Below are 19416 nucleotides of genomic sequence, written 5' to 3'. Positions count from 1 at the left end.
TGCATCCAAAGCAGATCCTGCTGCTAAGAAGGCAGCCTCAGAACCTGTCCTGGGCCCACAGCAAATCCAAGCATTTGATCAGCTTTGCCATCTCTACCGAGGAAGTTCCAGGCTGGTTCTCCTCACAGAACTCTCCTGGGACCAGCTACAAGGCAGGTCATTGGCTCGCAGAGTGGCCTTGCTTTTAATAGCGTCTTCTGGAAGAGAAATTCCAGCTGCAGCTCATTCCCTCACCTGCGACCGAGGACTGAGGCCTATCTGGGGCCGTGGCACTGGGGACCAGAGACAATCCTGGGACAACTGGGGAGGGAGCGCCTCCCTCAATGGCTTGGCCCCTCTGCCTCCCCAGCTTCTGAGCAGAGGTTCTGACGCGGACTTCTGTGCCTGGGGTTTCTCCCTGCCCACCATTCCCCAGGGGGGCTCCCTGATTCTTCCAAGATCCTTCTGCAGCATCAATTCACCAAATCGGTTGATTTTGTTTTGTTTGTTGAGCAAAGGAATGTCACATACCTCCCTCCAACTTTTGCAGAAAATGCAGTTTGACTGTTGGGACTTTTTCCTGTTTCCCTGAAGCTTAGAGAAGTTTAGAGAAGGTGGGGCTCCGGCAGATGGCATTCCAGAATCTGTCATACTCTGTCCCCTCCAGCTGCTGGGTAACAGAGAGGGACTTGAACTGTTGCTGCTGGGATGAGGGAACAGTGGTCGTGGTTGAGCTGGTCTCGGTAGAACTGAGCCCTGCACTGGAGGGAGCCAAAGACCTGTGGAGGCCAGGGCATCTCCGTTCTCATGCCTTGATGCTAAAACCCAGTTGAGGGGCGCCTGGGTGGCTCAGTCATTCAACGGCTGCCTTCAGCTCAGGTCATGACCCCAGGGTCCTGGGATCGAGCCCCGCATCGGGCTCCCTCCTCTGCAGGAAGCCTGCTTCTCCCTCTCCCACTCCCCCTGCTTGTGTTCCCTCTCTTGCTGTGTCTCTCTCCGTCAAATAAATAAATAAAATCTTTAAAAAAAAAACCCAACCCAGTTGAGTGTAAGATTTGCCCTTTCTAACAATAAAAGCCTCTGTGTTTAGGCTCAAATATATATATATCTACATATGCAGGTGAAGCTTAGCATAGTGTCTGGGAAGCAGTAGGGCTTCCATAAATGTGTTCTTGTTGGCCTGGACTCTCTAGGGCTGCTGGACTGGACCTGGTGGACCCAGGGGGGCCCAGAAGACCTGGGTCTCAGCCTGAGTGTGGGCAGTGTTCTGAGAGGAGTCTGAGAGGACGGTCAGCCAGTCAGCAAGGACAGGGCTCACAGGTGACCTATCTATGGCGGACGAGGCTCGGGGTGTCTCCTCTGCCTTGCTGCCCCAGCGGCAGCACATCACCCCCATCTGGCCCCCAAGTGACAAAACCATGTGATCCATGAGGGTGTCCAGGACCAGGGGAGCCACCGTGGGAGTGAAGAACATGAACTGCAAGGCTTTTTAGTCACGGAGGAGGCACAGGGGAGGGGCACCAAAGACAAGCTGTTTTAGCTCGTTGTCTTCACAGCACGCCTGCCACGTGTAGGGCCCACGGTGTACCTGCTCCTGGGTGTGCCAGAGAAGGGCAGCTCTACTGGACATCCAGAGCCCACTGAAGCATGGCGGCTTCCAGGATAAGACTCCTCCCTCCCCTTGTCCACAAACCACTGGGTAGGGGTCCCAGGCCCAGTTGTCACAGGTCCCATGGAGGGAGCAAGGCTGTCCTGGCCCTTGGGAAGTGGGTGGCAACCTGCCAAGCTGTGCAGGCACAGCAGCCCTGGTTAATCGGGGCACCTCGGAGCCCTGGAGGCAATAGTGCACAGCGCCACCAGGTGGCAGACCCAGAGGCCCGCGATAGGACTCCCACTGTTCTAGAAAGCAGGCTCACTCTATAGCATTTCTACAGCTCAGGCCTCCCTGAGCTGGGCCTGGCTAGGTGCTGGGTGAAACAGCCCAGGGCCAGGCCCTCACAGGGCTCCAGTAGGCAGGTGGGGGAGGGCGAGGAAGGACACAGGCTGTTTCAACTTCACAGGCGTGCTGACTGTGCTCCCAGAGCTACGCAGCCCCCGCCTTCTGGCAGTTCCTCCTCCTGTCCACGACTCTGCCTCCCTCCAGCTCCCATGAAAGGCTTGCGGCTATGCAGGTAGGCTGGTTTGGCGCCTGTGTGGTCTCCCGCCCTGCTGCTGTCCTGGAACCTTCCTGAGCCCTCAGAGGAGGGTCCTGGCTCTGCTCCCTGGGTGACTGCTCTGGTGCATCTCCCCACTGCCCCCAGCCTTTGCATTCCTACTTTCCCTTCTCCCTGTTTGCCAGCCCCAGGCCCTCAAGCTCACCATTGACTCTCCCCACCCCAGACAGAGGCTCTGGATCCAGAAACCGGAGTGTCCCAGGCATTCCTGCCCTTTCCTCCTCTTTCTCCTGCCTCCAGGAGGCTCTGGGGCCTGGAGGAACCGCAGAAGGCTGAGGGCCCAGCACCTGTTGCACCCGCTTTGGCACAGACCCGGAGCCCCTCAGGGACTTGTGTGGCCTGTTCCTGCCCCAGGGTCTTTGCCCTTGCAGTCTGGTCGGCCTGGAATGCCCCTTCTTACCATTCAAAGCCCAGCCCACCACACCTCCTCGGATGCACCTTTCCCTGACCACCCACGCAGTGCCTACAACTCTCTCCAACCCCATATTCCTGTTCTGGTGACACTCGTCACTCTCTGCAATGGCAGAGAGTAATTGTTTGCTGGCTTGTGTCCCCAGGGCCTGGAACAGCATGTCGTGGGCACTGGGTTGATGAATTAATTCGTCTGGGGGATCCGCTCGCCAGCGCCTGGACGGCTCTCAAATTCGAACCGTTTGGCCTCCCTCCGCGGTCTCTGTTATACGTGAGCTAAACCAGGAGAGAAGTCCCCGGGCGCACTTGCCGTCGTAGCCGGAGTCCGGCCCTCGGCGCGGCCACGCAGCCCGCGGGGCGGCGCGGCGGGGGCGGGGCTGAGGCGGCGCGGGGGGCGGGCCCCAGGCTTAAGCCGGGCGCCCGCGGGGGCCCCCAGGCCCAGAGCGCGGCGGAGGCGGAGCGGAGCGGGCGAGGCGGCGAGGGCCAGAGACCCGGCAGGCAGCCGCTCCGCCTCCCCGAGCCGCAGGGCCCCGACGGCTGCGCCGCGGGCTCTCCCGCTGCCCCGGGACAGGTGCATGGCGCCCGGGGGAACGCGCTGAGCGGGGGGTCGCGGCGCCGCGGGCGGCACCATGGCCCTGGAGCGGGCGCTGCAGGCGGCGCGGCAGGGCGACCTGGACGTGCTGAAGTCCCTGCACGCCGCCGGCCTGCTGAAGGCCTCGCTGCGGGACCCGCTGGACGCGCTGCCGGTGCACCACGCTGCCCGCGCCGGCAAGCTGCACTGTCTGCGCTTCCTGGTGGAGGAGGCCGCCCTGCCCGCCGCGGCCCGCGCGCGCAACGGCGCCACGCCGGCCCACGACGCCGCGGCCACTGGCCACCTCGCCTGCCTGCAGTGGCTGCTCTCGCAGGGCGGCTGCGGAGTGCAGGTGGGTCTGCGCCGCTCACTGCGCGCCCTGCGGCTTCCTCCCCCGGGGAGAGCGCTGGCCTAGAGCCCCCGTGGCTCACGGGTGGGTGAGATCGGGCACCTCCCGAATGAGCTTGCTTTTGAGCTCCTTCCAGAGGGCTTGGGGTGCGGTGGGTTCCCCAGGTCGACAGTGCCCGGGGGAAGACGCCCCGGCAAGCTGGGGCCACTGTCTAGAAGAGCACTGGGTAATGGGGAGCCGGAGGGAATTGGGCTTACCTGCGCCAGTATTTAAGCCGGGATGGGAGATGGGGGTGGGGGAGAAGCAAAGCACTGAGCCACGGGAGTCCTGGAGAGTGGGCGGGGCACAGAATCAGAAGCTCAGATCTTCTGGGATCAGGTCTGGAAGAGGGGTGGGCAAAGTCCTACAGTCCACCCCAGGCCCAGACGCAGGTGTCCCCAAGGCCAGGACATGGGGCAGGGGTGATGGGGGTGGTAAATGAGGCCTCCCCGGGACCTTAGCTGACCCTGGGACATCAGCACCTTCCTGCCTTCCAGCTGTGAGTTGCTTCTCCAGCCCAGCCTGAGTCTTCCTGCCCTGAGACCCGCCTGGTCTCGCTCAGTGACCCCCAGGCTGATATAAACCTGGTCCCTCCTGAGCTGGAGGTGGGGCAACTCAGGTTCTGATGTGTAGCTCTCCTGCTTGCTCCTGTGGGCAATAGAGCATCCAACAGGTACTAGGCCTGGGGACTCAGGTGTGCTCCTGATCTCCCGGAGCTGCCAGTCCCTGGGGGCAGTGGACAGCAACCCCGGGGTCAGTCTTGCCAGGCCTTGTGGTGGAGGGGAGTCAGGGAGCTAGCTCCTTGGGCGAGGTGGCGAGGAGTGAGTGACCTCTATGGGGAGTCCTGGATGATGAGAAGGAGATGGCCAGGTGCTGATCAGAGAGTTCTAAGCACAAGGAACAAGAAGTGCAAAGCCCTGAGGCGTACACATTCTTGTCCTGTGGCAGGATCGGCAAGGAGGGGGGAGGGGAGAGAAGCCACCAGAGGCTGGGCTTAGGAATTTGGATGATACCCTAGTTGTGGGGGAAAAGCAACTGGAGGAAGGAACCAGAACTGACTTTCCACTTAGACCGCTGGGCTAACTGGATATAGGAGAGGAGGCAGGGGTGACTCTGAGCTGGCTGGTTGTACCCTAAGGATGACCAGACCCTATCCCCCCACTGCGCTCTCAGGATGGCAAGGTCCCTCTTCTGACACTTCCTGGGAGATGGCCACCCCTTATCTCCTGGCTGGCTCTGTTATCAGGACTTCCTGGCACATGGTCTGTGCCCACTCATTTGGGGGGTGGCATGCTAATGTCCAATGTCCAGGCTTGGCCGGAAGCCTCCCTAGCCACTGCAGAGGAGGTGGGGAACAGGTGGCCTTGTGCCCAGCTTATCAAGTCTCCCTCCCTCGAGCCCCAGCAAGCTCAGGGCAGAAGTGTGTCTGTGGGGAGGATGACCTCGATCCCTGGCCCTGCTCAGCCCAGAGATAAGCAGCTTTAGGGTGCGGGCCACAGCATGTGAGGCTCCTGGGGCCTACACAGCTGTTAGAGCCTTGGGGACAGGCCAGAGCCCATAGGCCTGGGTCTTCTCCTTATTGCCCCCTCCCCACCCTCACAGAAGTTTGGGCTCAGGGGGATAGACTAGGCGTTCGGCGCACAGAGGAGTCCCAGTGTTGTCCTCAGCTGCCTCACCTTCTGGCTGCCTCCTTCCTAGCCCCACAGCCACCCCCATAGCCTGACTAATGACTTACTAGTCCTGGCCCCAGGCCCCTGTCCCCTCTGTCCCCTCTTTTCCTCTCACCTGTTTTTCAAGAGCCTCTGAGATTCACCTTTCTCCAGCCGCCTTGGCCACACCTCCCCCCCCCCAGTGCCTCTCTGTGGGCAGAGGGGCTTCCCTTCCCTGATCCTAGTAAACCATGCCCCCGCCCACTGCTGCCCCATCCCTGTGCCCCTGCCCACCTCTCCATTATCCCACCTGCTTGGCCCTGGGAACTCGTGCTTGTTCCCACACTGGTGCCCACTCACCCAGACCTGCCAGCCTCTGAGTCCAGACTTGTGGGTTCTCTGTGCTTCTCCTCCTTGCCCAGGTAATGTAAGCAGCACCTGCCAGCCCCCTCCTGCAACAGACACACACACCTGGATGGTCATGGATGACACACTTGGTACTTTGGGGCCCAGACCATCGGCCTGCCCCCTCTGGGGTGCCTGGGAGAGGGTCTAGCCCAAGCCCCTCCCAGGGGCTGCCACTACTCCACACCGACCACCATTGGCTGACTGTCCAGGCCCTGCCACCAGTACCCAGAAGCTTCCTCCTCCACAGAGTGAGAACACAGCCTGTTCCCTGGGCCAGGAGCAGGGAGTCTGCTGGGGGCCCAGGCAGGGGCCGTTCCCCGCACTGATGTTGGGTTATTGGAGGTCCACCAACCTGGAGACCTCTTTTCATGTGACACCTGGGGAGGGGGAGAGGGAGAGGAAGAGCCCGAGGGTTAGACGCAGGGGGTGCCCCCACAATCCTGAGGCTAGCCTCTTACCGCCGCAACAGCCCAGCGTTCCCGCCCCAGCCACCCTCGCTCACTCCTTCAGGTGTTCCCTGAGCATCTGGGTGACAGTTGCTCTGCCAGGGAGCCCAAGAATGCCATGTCCTGAAAGCCTACTATACGCGAGCCTTTCCGTCATGACCTGCAGGCCTCGGGAAGCCCAGCACGGGTGGCACGGGTGTGGTTCAAAGAGGGCCAGTCGGGGGTCCAAGGACAGAACGGCCCCCGTGGCTGGGGGGATGCAAGGACTAACGGGCTCTTCTCCCACAGGACAAAGACAATTCTGGTGCCACAGTCCTGCACCTGGCTGCGCGCTTCGGCCACCCTGAGCTGGTGGACTGGCTGCTGCGTCACGGCGGTGCGGACCCCGCCGTGGCCACAGAAACAGGTGCTCTGCCTGCGCATTATGCTGCCGCCAAAGGGGACTTCCCCTCCCTGAGGCTTCTCATCGGGCACCATCCTGAGTAAGGACACCCCTCCGCGCCTGGCTTCTGGGTGGTGTGGGCCAGGGCTCTGGGGAATGCCTGAAATCTGCCCCTCCAGCCTTCCGGGAGAATTTCTGCTTCTGGGCCATCCCCTTGGCCAGAGATGGTTCCCACCCAAGCTGAAATTGTTCCCTTCCTGGAAGGCTGCCCACAGCCACTTGCCCCAGAGCTTGGCAGGCAGATGCTCTCATGCCCAGCACGCGGCTGCACCTGGGAGGCTGGGCATGCGGGCCAAGATCACCTGTTCCTCTCCAGGAAGCTTTCCAGCCTGCAGCAGGTGGCTCTCCTGAGCTCTGGCCTGTGCCAATTTGCAGGACTATCTTAAATGGGAGAGAGGAGAGGGGCGCCTGGGTGGCTCAGTCGGTTAAGTGTCTGCCTTGGGCTCAGGTCATGATCCCGGAGTTCCGGGATCGAGCCCCTCATTAGGCTCCCTGCTCAGTGGAGAGCCTGCTTCTCCCTCTGCCCCTCACGCCCTCACCCCATTCGTGTTCTCTCTCGCTTGCTCTTGCTCTCTCTCTCAAATAAATAGCTAAATAAAAATCTTTAAATCAGGGGTAGGAGTGAAGATATGGGAGAATTTCCTAGACCCCTAGTCAAGAAGGAGGAGGAGCAGTGAAGGGAGAGGGCCTCCTGCCCAGAGCCCCCACCCCACCTCCTGACCCCACAGCCCGCTGACTAGACCACCCAGAGAGCAACTTGTCATTTTCTGTGACCCCTCAGCCCATTCCCTCTAGCAGGGGAGGTGGGGCCCCCAAATCTCCCAGGGTCCTCAGCCTAAGTGGCAGGTCTGAGAAAGCAGCTGAGCAGTGGGCTGGAAGCTCCCCAGGGTGGGGTGTGAGCATGGGGAAGAATGGGGCTCAATGTAGAGCAGGGAAATCCTGGGGGGTCCTGGGGGAGGGAGGGAACCAGGTCTTAGGTGCATCTGAGAGGACACAGGGGTCCTGGGGGAGTGTCTGAGGGAGTGGGACAATAGTCCCCACCTGACGAATGGGGGCTCTGACCGGTGACCTTTGTCAGTCCAAGTGGGTACCTGGGACATTAAGTGGTGACAGAAGACCGAGCCGCGGGAGGAGAGCAGCCACGAGGTAAGGGGGTCCGTCCTCACCACTGGCTCCAGGCCTGTGGGAGCCTGCAGGGCCCCGGCTCCCAGGGAGCAGGCAGGAGGCCAGCCTAGCCCCAGGGCCTTGTGGCAGCCTCTTGGGCCCAGGCACCCTGGGGTGATGTAGGGCAGTGCTGAGAGCCCCCAGGCCGGCCTGCAGTCATCTTGCTGAGCAGGGAGTTCCCGGGTTTGGTTAGTGGGAGCCCCTCAGGTGTGCCGCACGGGCCCGAGGTTCTCCTCACAGCCATCCCCGCCAGAGGCCACTTGTGGCACTTCGGCATGAGTTCTTCGCTCCGGACAAGCTAGGGTTTGGGTCACACTGAAGGCAGTGATTTAGAGTAGGAGGCCCCCCGAGATGCAGGCCCTCGAGCTGACACCGTGAGCACGGTCGGCGGGCTTGGTCCCAGATTCCCGACTCGGACTCTCCAGGTTGAGGCCAGGTAGCAGCCCCTGAGACAGGCCTGCAGCCCCACTGTGGTGACTCGAATGCCCCTGTCCCACCCCCTCACTTCACATAGAGGACACCGAGGTCCTGAGAGGGGAGGATGGCCTGTGCTGACCCTTCTGCTCCCATAAGCCTCCCCCATCACACGTAACGGGCCCCCCAAAGCCAGGCTAATGGCGATGCCAACTTAGCCCAAATGGTGTAAACTGAGACAGGACTCCAAGCCCACCCCTGGAAGCGCTGATGAGGAACTTGGGCAGGAGGGGAGGGGCGAAGCCCCAGGCTGCCCCTGAACCCCTCCTCACTGAAAAGCCTGGGGCCTAGGATGAGCCAGAGCCCTGCGTGAGCTGGGATCCCAGCCTTAGGAAGACTAGCTGTGCCCTGGGAACCCTGACCCCTCTCAGGCCGTGCCAGGTGCTGGCAGAGACTGGGCCCTGATGCCACCTCTGAGGCCAGGTGGCCTGGGCTGATGAGCCGTCAGCCCTTCAGAGGCCTCTATGAATCTCACAGAGGTGGGCAGAAGACTTGGGCCCATTCCCGCTGCAGCGTGTGACCTGGCTGATAAGAAGGTGCTTTTGTGAGGTTGCCAGGCTGGGCTCAGGCAGGAGGGGGCGGCTGGGAACTGGGGTGGGGCCTTCTGGGAGTTGGAGGCCAATGCCCATGTAGCCTCCTGTCTTGGGGGTAGAGACTCCTGCTCTCTAAGGCTGGGAACCCCAAGGCTGCATATGGAGAGGGCAGAGGCTCAGGCTGCCCCAGGCCACAGGGCTCAATCCGGGGACCCAGGCAGCCTGCTTGTGGAGGCTGTGGCCCACGCTTTCATCTCGTGAGCCTCCCAGACCTGCTGTGAGGCGTGGTGAATTATTCATAAGGCCTCAGCTCTCCCTGGCAGTCGGTGAGGGAGGAAGGGCTCCCGGATCTACCAGTGAGAAACTCGATCCCGCCCCGGGAGGCTGTGGGCTGCAGCAATGACAAGCTGCAGAGGGGCTGGAGGGCTGGACCAAGGTGGGGGGTGGGGGGCAGGCTTGCTCGGGCCAGGCTGCACCTTGGGGTGTTAGAAAAGGCTTGAGATTGCAGGAACACCCTGCACCCACCTGCCCCTTGTCCAGTCTATCCCCATCCATGGGGCAAATCCTTCCAGAGGTGGAGGAGTGCTACAGTGACCTCTGGGGCTATTGCCCCATGGGGATCCTCCCTGCAGAAGGAGGGTCCCTAAGTGGGCGGCATGGAGGCTGACAGGAACTGGGCTGGGGCTGTTTCAGGCCCTGGGTCTCAGGGAGATGGAGTCAGTGGGGTCGGCCCTCCTGGCCAGGAGCACTCGTGGTCGGTGGAGGGGAGCCAGGTATCCAGACCTCCAGTCAGGGCAGACAGAGAAGGGGCGAGGAGCAGGTAGCCTCGGAGCTCCTTACCGCCTTGCCGGCAGGATGCCAGGGCCCACCGTGTGCTTACCTGGGGTCTGTGCAGCTGGGGGGGAGGCCTAGACCCCAGGCTCGGCCTAGACCCCTGGGCTCGAGCTTCGAGGCTGGGGAGAATGATGGAGGGGCTCCGGGCTCTTCCTTCTTCTGGGGCCCCTGTGCTCTGCCCTTCATAGCAAACTGGAAAATCAGTCTGCCCGAAGATCCGTATCAGCTGCACCTCTCTGCAAGTATCTCCTTTGCCTGAGGCCTGCCCTGCCCTGGGACAGAGATTGGAAAATGCCCTGGCCAGGAGTCAGGATAAACTCGGATGAGCTCCTGCCTGCCGAGTGCTTACTAAGTGCGTAGCACCACCCGGTCATCTGAGCCTTATAACCAGCCCAGGCAGTAGCTCTATAAGTAACCCAGGTTACAGATTGATTTATTCAACCAATCTTTATGGAGCTTCTACTCTGCGCAAGGCAATATTCTAAGGGCCAGGGATAAATCAGTGAGCCAGACAGATGTCCCTGCTGCGGGTGCTGACTGAGGGACGGACAGCACCTCACAGAGGCTGACTGAGCAGCTGAGGTCCCCCGGGCCCCCTGCATGGCCTTGATGAAACTGTACCCCCTCTCCGGGCCTGTCTCCCACTCCTGCTCCAGTTCCTAATCTCTCAGGTCTCCCCTGACCCTGGCCCTCTTCCCGTCCAGCTCTGCCCACCTTTGAGAACGCAAATCAGACCCCTGGACTGCCCACAGGCTCCCTGCTCACTGATAGGGGAGGCCATTTCCTTCTAATGGCCTGGGGGCCCTCCTCCCTCTGGCCTGCCCCCATGCCTCACCTGCGAGGCTCCCCCATCCCTACTCCATTCCGCCTCCAGAGCCTCCTTGGGCTCCTACCACAGGCTGGTGCCCCCCAACCTCCCACTGGCTGTTCCTGCTGCCTAGAACTCTCCCCAGAGAGCCCTTCAGCTGCTCTCTCCCTTCCCTCAAGGCTTTGCTCCACCTCCCCTCCGCAGTAAGTCCTGCCCAGAGCCTCCTTCAGATTGTAACTTGCCCAGCAGCATGCACACCCCCCAGCTCCCGCTCTTCCTCACACTGCCTTATTTTCCCTAGCCTCCTTATCACCCCTGGCATTACACTCTGTGCATCCTGGGGCATTCTCCTACGATGTCTCCCCAGCTAATGAGAGCAGACCTCATCTGCCGCCCCGTGCCTGACACACTGTGTTTGTTGAATGAATGAGGAGTCTGGAAGCCCCGGGACTTGTCCAGCTCTGCGTGCATCTCACTGTGGGTGACCTCAGATGGAGCTCAGCAAAGAAGGCTTAAGAGGCTTGGCAGTGAGTTGGCGGCTGGTCCAGGAAGCCAAGAAGAGTGGGAAGAGGCACCTGTTAGGGAGTGGCAGCAAAGGCAGACGCAGAGGTGGGATAAAGCTTGGCTTCAGTGAGGCCCAGAAAGAAGGCCTGGAAGGCCTGCTGAGCCTCCCTGGCCCATCTGGCAAATGGACCGGCCGAGGCCATGTGTGAGGAGACAGCACAGGGCCCCTGGTCTCACTGCCCATCTCACTCACCCCCACAGTTACTCACTCAACAGCTAGCAACTGGGCGGCCCACAGGTGCTTGGGAGGTAGTGAGCCCTCCCAGCTTCTTGGAGCAAACTTCCAGGGAGGCTCCCAGGGCAAACAAGGGGACAGATCAAGAGCATGTGCCGTGTTCAGAGAAGTTCTTGCTTATGTGCGTGTGTGTTGGGTTGCCAGCCGGGCCCCGGTGGAACCAAGCTCTGGGATGGCAGGGGTCTGCTCCTTTCACCGCTCTGCCCTGTCCTGTGGCAGCCTCATGACATGTGTCCCTGGAATGAACAAAATAGGTACACAAGATAACTCCAGTGACAAGTGCCATAAAGCAAAACGGGGCAGCTTGGTAGAAACCAGTGGGGTTTTCTTTAAATTGAGGGAGTCAAGGAAGGAAGGCCTCCTAGGGGAGCTCAGCTGAGACCTGGATCAAAAGCGGAGCCAGCCCTGCAAAAATCTGGCCTGGGAGCATTGCAGGTAGAAGGACCAGCAAAGGCAGACGCAGAGGTGGGATAAAGCTTGGCTTCAGTGAGGCCCAGAAAGAAGGCCTGGAAGTCTGGGAGAGTTGCAGGGAAGGGTAAGCTTCCGGAAATATTCCAGGCTTGCGGGTGAATTGGGTGTAAAGCTGACTATTCTAGAACCTTCCTCAAGTAAGGACTGCATTTCTTCCCTGAGCCAGGCCTAATTTGGGATCTTTTCAAATAAGCTAGGAGGCACGATTAGAGGACAAGAGAGGTAGAGCCACCAAAGGACCCATAACTTTTATCCAGGGCAGCCTTACCCCATGACGACAAGATCTAATCCTTGTGGGATCACCTCCGTTCTGAACTTCCTTGGAGCAGAAATTATTGCCAAAGGGGAGGGCCACTGGAAATGCTGCTCTTTGACCTGAGTCTGGTTCCGTGGGCAGGTAACCATTTGCTCTTTGTGGCAAAGGATGGAGATTTCCAGCAAGCATTCCATGTTTGTTTCATATCATCACACGGTGACTTGCTTACTATTTGAAGTTCATTCGTGTCACCTATTTCCCAGAGAGGAAGAAAGATATGATTTATGTGATTGTTGCTAGAGAGTTGCAGACCTATAAAGAGGTCAAGGGTTGAGGGTCTCCAAAGACTCCTAGGATTTGGACTTGGGCTACCCGCAAGGGAAGTTAGCATGGTGTCCTTTACCAGAATGGAGCTGGCAAGCTGAGGAGGGTTTGAGGGAGAAGGTGAGAGATCCACTCCAGGCACATAAAATTCCAGAGGCCTGGGCAGTGCACACATGGACAATGGGTAGAGGTAGGGACCGGATGTAGACTCCAGGTCCAAGCTGGAGAGAGGAAGCACATCGGGTGCAGGTGGCCTTTGACCCTGGGAAGTAGATGAGCTTACCAGCAGGGAGAGTGTGTTCAGAAAGGAGACTCTGGGGCATCTCCATGTTTGGAGGTCAGGTGGAGGCCAGGGCCCAGCAAAGAAGGCTTAAGAGGCTTGGCAGTGAGTTGGCGGCTGGTCCAGGAAGCCAAGAAGAGTGGGAAGAGGCACCTGTTAGGGAGTGGCCAAGTCAGATGAGAATGGGAAACCCCCGGCGTTGGTCATGGGGAGTGACAGCTGAGGCCCCATGGGGTGGGTGAGGGGGCTGGCTGGTCAGGATGTGGCCGCAGCACGAGGAAGCAAAGAGCAGCCTTCCCTCCAAGGATATGTGCAACCTTCCAAAGCTTCCTCTTCTGTTCTCTTTTTTTTTTTTTTTAATCTTTTTACATTTTAATTTTTTATTGTTATGTTAATCCCCATACATTACATCATTAGTTTTAGATATAGTGTTCCATGATTCATTGTTTGTGCATAACACCCAGTGCTCCATGCAGAACGTGCCCTCCTCAATACCCATCACCAGGCTAACCCATCCTCCCACCCCCCTCCCCTCTAGAACCCTCAGTTTGTTTTTCAGAGTCCATCGTCTCTCATGGTTCTTCTCCCCCTCCGATTTCCCCCCCTTCATTCTTCCCCTCCTGCTACATTCTTCTTCTTCTTTTTTTCTTTCTTAACATATATTGCATTATTTGTTTCAGAGGTGCAGATCTGAGATTCAACAGTCTTGCACAATTCACAGCGCTTACCAGAACACATACCCTCCCCAGTGTCCATCACCCAGTCACCCCATCCCTCCCACCCCACCCCCCACTCCAGCAACCCTCAGTTTGTTTCCTGAGATTAAGAATTCCTCATATCAGTGACTCTTCTGTTCTCTTATAAGAGGCAAGGAGATTCTAGACAATTATGATGCCCATTTGCCATATATGGAAACGGAGGCTCAGGAGGTTAAGAACTCACTAGGGCCCTGCCCAGTGAGCTAAGAGTCAGGGTGGTGGGTGGTGGCCAGGGCCAAGGGCAGGGGCTGGGACTGGAATGGTCACCCTTAGTGTCACTTTGGCTAGAACTTGATGGGCTGGAGCCAGTGGGATGCTGAGGCCCGAAGTACCCTCAGACCCCGCTCCTCTCCTCTCGGTGACTCTCCACAGGGATCCCAAAATATAACAAAGGCTCCAGGCTTGTGCCAGGTGACAGGCCCATGCTGAGGGCTCTCCAAGCACGTCTCATGGACACTTACTGCCCCCACCCTGCAGGTGGCTTTGAGAACAGAGACAAGAGGCAAGACCGTGACTCAGCTGGGCTGGGCTCTCGCCCCAGGTCCTTCTTATACCCAGATCCTTCTCTGCCTCTCTCTCACTGAGTGATCTGAGACTTCTGTACATAGTCTCCTCAACTGAAAAGGGGAAAAATGCTAGCACTTATCCCGTCAGGTCCCTGAGGGGACTAGATGAGACAGCATGTGGTCTGCTCATCACAGTGCCTGAAACAGATCAATCATTCGATAAACGGTACCTACTATCACTGTTATCAATTATTATTATGACTACTATTATAAATTCATCTCTCTCTCCATCCAAATGAATTGATTTTGTTCCATGTGCTCATCCATTTTTTTTTAAGATTTTATTTATTTGACAGAGAGAGCACAAGCAGGGGGAGAGGGAGGAGCAGGCTCCCCACTGAGCAGGGAGCCCGATGTGGGGCTCGATCCCAGGACCCTGAGATCATGACCTGAGTCGAAGGCAGACGCTTAACAACTGAGCCACCCAGGCGTCCCAATCCATGGTTTTATAATCTCCCCCCAGTGAGCATTCGGGGGGGGGCCCTGCCCTTCTTGCCAAAGTAGAAAGGGGTAACAAGGCCAGGACCCCATTTCCCACCCTGGCCCATCTGTCTGCCCCATGGTGCTGGCCTCCTGGGCTGGAGGTTGTGGCTCCCAGAACAGAGAGGCTGAAATACTAATAGGAATGGCGATGAGCTGGAGCATGTATGGAGCGCTTCCTCTGTCCCAGGGACTCCAGCTGGGGGGGCAGCCACTGGCCCAGCAGGAGGTTGTGGCCATGACTACACCCTCCTGCTCAGGTCCTGCTCTGCACCAGCTTCTCAGACCTTCTCAGACCTTCCCAGGCTGGCTGGACACCCCTGGATCCCGGACATCTGCCAAGCAGGGGGTGCTAGGGGGGCAGGGCTCCTGGCAGATCTGGTACCCCAAGTTCTGTACATTGCCTCAGGCCTCCCCACAGAGATCTCAGTGGGTCCTGGGTGGTGGCCCCCTCAGCCTCTGATCCCCAGGACCCCAGCACTCGCTGTGCCTTGGTTACGGGGTGAATAATTCAGGCCACTGAGTGTCGGTAATGAAATATTAAGCAGGCTGTTACTGTCACATCAGTATGTGAATGCGTGGGGGTGGGGGGCAGGATGGCACTGGGGTGTGGAGGCTGGTGGCTGCAAGCCAGAGTGTTCCTGGGAAGAGGCGTGTGGGTGAGTCTCTGTCGCCGGGTGCCATGTCAGCTCGTGAGCACCACTCCCCTGACTCAGGTCGGGAAACGGAGGGCAGCCAGGCATGGTCCCTGTTCCACCCCAAATGCGTGAAGTGCCGCGCTCGGCATCAGGCCCAGAAAAATGGCAGCTCTGTGTCTGGGGTGGGGGTGCCCGTGTCAGGAGTAAGGAGAGAGCAGGGAGGTGCCCAGGAGGGCTGCAGTTGGCCTGAGGGACGGGGGTCAGGGAAGCGGACAGGAACCAGGGTTTTAGGGACAGGGAGGAAGGTCCAAGGGGTGTGTGAGGGGAAGGGACCAAGTCATGTCGGGGGTGAGAAGAGGGTGGGTGAGTGGGCAGATAGAGGAGGACTGGGTGGCCTGGTGCCCATGTTAATGGACAGCTGGGCTGGCACTGGGATGAGGGAGGGAGGGCGTGCATGGACATTGGTGGAGAGTGTGCGACTGATGTCGCCAGTGGATGGATCGGGAGGCGGATGGATGGGAAGACGTTTAGTCAGGTGAAGAGGCACACTTCCTGGGGCATGGAGGGCTGGTGCAGCACAGTGGGACTCAGCCAGAGCCTCTCAGACCTGCTGTGGACGGCGGTGGCCAGCTCCTGTCTGGGCCTGGATTGTGGCCCCACCTAGTGTCCAACTATGGTAACTGCGCCCTGGGCTGTCCACCCCATTACGAAGTCAGAAAAACCGAGGCTCGGTCAGTGGCGTGGCCAACTTCCCTGTTTTCCAGCAGCACTCCACCTTATGGGGTTGATTCCCAGCTCCCCAGGTAGGACTCCTCTTCAGCAGCTGGGGAACAGGGATGAGGGGCAGAGACAGCTGCTAGCTGGACCTCAGGAAAGCTCCAGGAGTGAAGACAGGGGATGGGCTTTCCTGTGTGTCTACTGCATGCACCAGGCCCTGCATCACAAACATACACTCGAGTGCCATTTACCAGTTGTGTGACCTTTAGCAAGTCACAGCCCCTGAGCCTCAATTGCCTGTCTGCAAAATGGGAATGACAATAGGACCTAAGTTAGGGCATCCAATAAGAACCTGCCCATCAATATCACAGCATACCAGAAGTGCTCCGTGAATGGTGGCCACCTGTAGAGTTGTCAGATTAACAACAGGCTATCCAACTGAATTTTAATTTAGATGAACCACAAATAATGTTTTAGTATAAGTCTATCCCATGCCGAAAATGATTTCTTGTTTCTCTGAAATTCAGAATTAACTGGTCATCTTGTGTTTTATCTGGCAACCCTACTACTCTGCCCTCTGGGAATTCAATTGCCCGGGGGGAGACAGAAGCCAAAATCAGTTATGTTCAATCAAGTATGACGGGCAGTCCATGGAGTGAGCCCAGGGCCATATGGGGCACAGAGGTAGGAAAGGTCTGCTCTGCGTGGGGAAATCAGGGCAGGCCTCATGGAGGAGGGATCTGGACTGAGTCTTAGGGAGGAGGAAGGAAGGGCATTCCAGATAGAGGGGGGACTCGATCAAAGGCATACAGGTAAGACAGAAGGTTCGGGACTCACAGTGATAAAGGGTTAATGTGGCTGAAAAGGTAGGAAGAGGCCAGATCTCCACATCCTTGTAGACCTTGGTGAAAAGGTGGGCTATTTACTGAGGACCAGGGACTAGCTCAGTCAGGTGTGCACTGTAGAAGGGAGACTGCTGGAGGGGGTGGCCGCGCCAAAGGGGCCCCCCTGAGGGAGGCTGGCATAGGACCAAGAGTCCAGACCGAGTCAAGTACAGCGCGACCCAGTGACTAGACCTTCTCCAACTCACTCTCCCAGCCCTCCAGAGCTCCCCAAAAGAGCGCGAGGGGCGTAAGAAGGCTTTGGAGGGAGGTGGGAGCTGAGATCCCACGGTGGGTGCTGTGTCTCTGCAGGGGAGTGAATGCCCAAACCAAGAACGGTGCCACGCCCCTGTACCTGGCGTGCCAGGAGGGCCACCTGGAGGTGACGCAGTACCTGGTGCAGGAGTGCGGCGCGGACCCGCACGCGAGCGCCCACGACGGCATGACCCCGCTGCACGCGGCGGCGCAGATGGGCCACAGCTCGGTCATCGTGTGGCTCGTGAGCTCGGGGTCAGGGCGGGGCGGGGCCCGGGAAGGGGCGGGGTCTGCCGCGAAGCGGCCTGCACGGAGGGGGGCGGAGCCTGGAGGGGCCTGGCGCCCAGCCCCCGCCCCTCTATCCCGCGCCCCCTCCCGCCCAGGTGAGCTGCACCGACGTGAGCCTGTCGGAACAGGACAAGGACGGCGCCACGGCCATGCACTTCGCGGCGAGCCGCGGCCACGCCAAAGTGCTCAGCTGGCTCCTGCTGCACGGCGGCGAGATCTCGGCCGACCTGTGGGGCGGGACCCCGCTGCACGACGCCGCTGAAAACGGGGAGCTGGAGGTGGGGGCGGGGCCGGAGCGGGGGGGCGGGGCCGGAGCGGCCGGGGCGGGGCGGGCGCCCTCTGCCGGCGCCGAGCTCTCAGCACAGCCCTGCCCCGGCAAGGGGGTCCGGGCGAGCGGCCGGGGTCCTCAGTACGTGGCCCCTCGCAGTGCTGCCAGATCCTGGTTGTGAACGGCGCGGAGCTGGACGTCCGCGACCGCGACGGGTACACGGCCGCCGACCTCTCGGACTACAACGGCCACAGCCACTGCACCCGCTACCTGCGCACCGTGGAGAACCTGGTAGGACCCTGAGCCCCCGGTTATCTCGTCCCCCATCCCCACCTCCCCCCAGGGGTAGGTGTTCTTACCCCTTTACCACGGAGGAAGCTGAGTTTCGGAGACATGGAGCCCCTGTCCGGGGTCACACAATGAGGAAGTGCCCTAGACCATTACCCTCTCTCAGCCCAGAACCACTGACCACTGAGGAGTGAGGGAGTGAAGGAAAAGGGTCAAGGGGAGGAGGACCAGCATCATCCTGGTAAGCAGGAAGGCGTGGAGAAATCACAAGACACTCAGATACCGATGGGATAGTCAACTTCAGTCACCTGCCCACAGCCCACACTAGTAGCTCATTTAACTCTCCACCGCCGCTGAAGTAGTGGTGTTAATGTCCCCGTTTCATCCAAGGTCACACAGCTACATTGTATGTTTGCTCACTTCATGGCTACTTCATAACTGGAAACTTGTGTTACTTTTCTAAATAATTTTATTATGGTTGCACAGAGGTGAAGTCACCTCCTGGGACTTGAGCTCAGGTGTGGTTGGCTCCAGGTCCAGGGCCCCGCCTTATCTGACGTAATGCCTGCTTTGGGGCAGGAGGGAGGACAGAGGGTGGGTTTCACAGGTGCCTTCAGGAGGACCAGCTCCAGGGGGCAGCCTGGCCGGAAGAGGGGCTGGGAAATGAGGCCTGGAGGAGAGTGTGGGATGGCCTCCTGCCCATATTACTGTCTGCCCTGTGCGCAAGCATGGGGGTGGCACCCTGGTTCTGGGTGCTCCAGAGCACAGCAAGGGGGGTCAGAGACTGCAGCTGGACCCGAGGAAGAATTTTCCCCCCAAACGCCCAGAGAGAGTAATGGTCCAACAGATAGTGAGTACCCTGTCAGCACGGTATACCAACAGAAGTGGATGCTGTGAAGGGCATTTCTGAACCAGAGGTGGTTCCTTCCCACTGAGAGAGTGTGTGATTCTGTTTTGAGGGTGGGGTGGGGGTGGCACCTCCAGCCACTCTTAACAGCAGCTACAGTTGCAACAAACATGATTGCATGAATTCTGACTCCGGCAGGTACCCTGCCCACTGCTTTATAGTATAATCTCAGTCTCCACCGGAAACTAACACTAATAGTTGACATGTATGGCATTTGCTGGCTACCATACCCTGGCACTCCACTAACTTTTAAAATCTTTTTTGTATGCTCACGAGGCAGGAAGTACTGTTATCCCCATTTACAGATAAACTCAGGGGTGCTGGGGTGGCTCAGTCGGTTAAGAGTCTGACTCTTGATTTCAGCTCAGGTCATGATCTCAGGGTCTTGAGATTGAGCCCCTCGTCAGGCTCTGCACTGGGTGAGGAGCCTGCTTAAGATTCTCCCTCTGCCTCTGCCCCTCCCCCCCACACACCCCCACATGCTCTCTCTCTTTAGGTACAGAAAGGATAAGTGACTTGACTTGCCCAAGGTCACTTAGCTAGTAAGTGGGAGAAGTGAAATTTGAAGCCAGCGTTCCAGGCTGCAGAGCCCGTACCCTAACCTCTGTTGTCCATGGGGTCAGAGCTGGGCACCCTCGGCGCCCCTGCTGTCAGCCATGAGAAGAGCATTTTTAGCTGCCCACCCCACCCAGCCCAGCCCCTAGGCTTTCCCTTGGCTCACGGAAGAGGCAGCAGGGCCTGGCCGCCCTGAACTGGGTGGGGTATGGGAGCCCTTGGTCCCCTCACCCAGAGAGGCCCAGCTGCAGCAGTGACAGATCCAAACCACGCAGGATGCTGGCCCAGAAAAGGCAAACACTCCCACAGAGCCCCTAATTACAGGGCCAATGAGCATGGCTGCTGAGCTGTTACCTGGTGCTAGG

General features: G+C 59.1%; 1 protein-coding gene across 3 annotated transcripts in view; it reads left to right on the top strand.

Moving 5' to 3' along the window:
• Positions 1-3232: 3232 nt before the first annotated feature.
• Positions 3233-19416, top strand: part of ESPN (espin) — a 30272-nt gene continuing 14088 nt past the window's right edge. For all 3 annotated transcript variants that reach the window (XM_036064558.2, XM_078073864.1, XM_036064556.2), the window contains exons 1-5: positions 3233-3526; positions 6354-6547; positions 16803-16989; positions 17129-17311; positions 17461-17592. In XM_036064558.2, the coding sequence (XP_035920451.1) occupies positions 3233-3526; positions 6354-6547; positions 16803-16989; positions 17129-17311; positions 17461-17592 (990 nt within the window). The remainder of the gene's footprint in view (positions 3527-6353; positions 6548-16802; positions 16990-17128; positions 17312-17460; positions 17593-19416) is intronic.

The sequence above is a fragment of the Halichoerus grypus genome, chromosome 5, assembly GCF_964656455.1.
Source record: "Halichoerus grypus chromosome 5, mHalGry1.hap1.1, whole genome shotgun sequence".
Taxonomy (NCBI): domain Eukaryota; kingdom Metazoa; phylum Chordata; class Mammalia; order Carnivora; family Phocidae; genus Halichoerus; species Halichoerus grypus.
The sequence above is the reverse complement of the archived record's forward strand: the minus strand, read 5'-3'. Positions and strand labels throughout refer to the sequence as shown.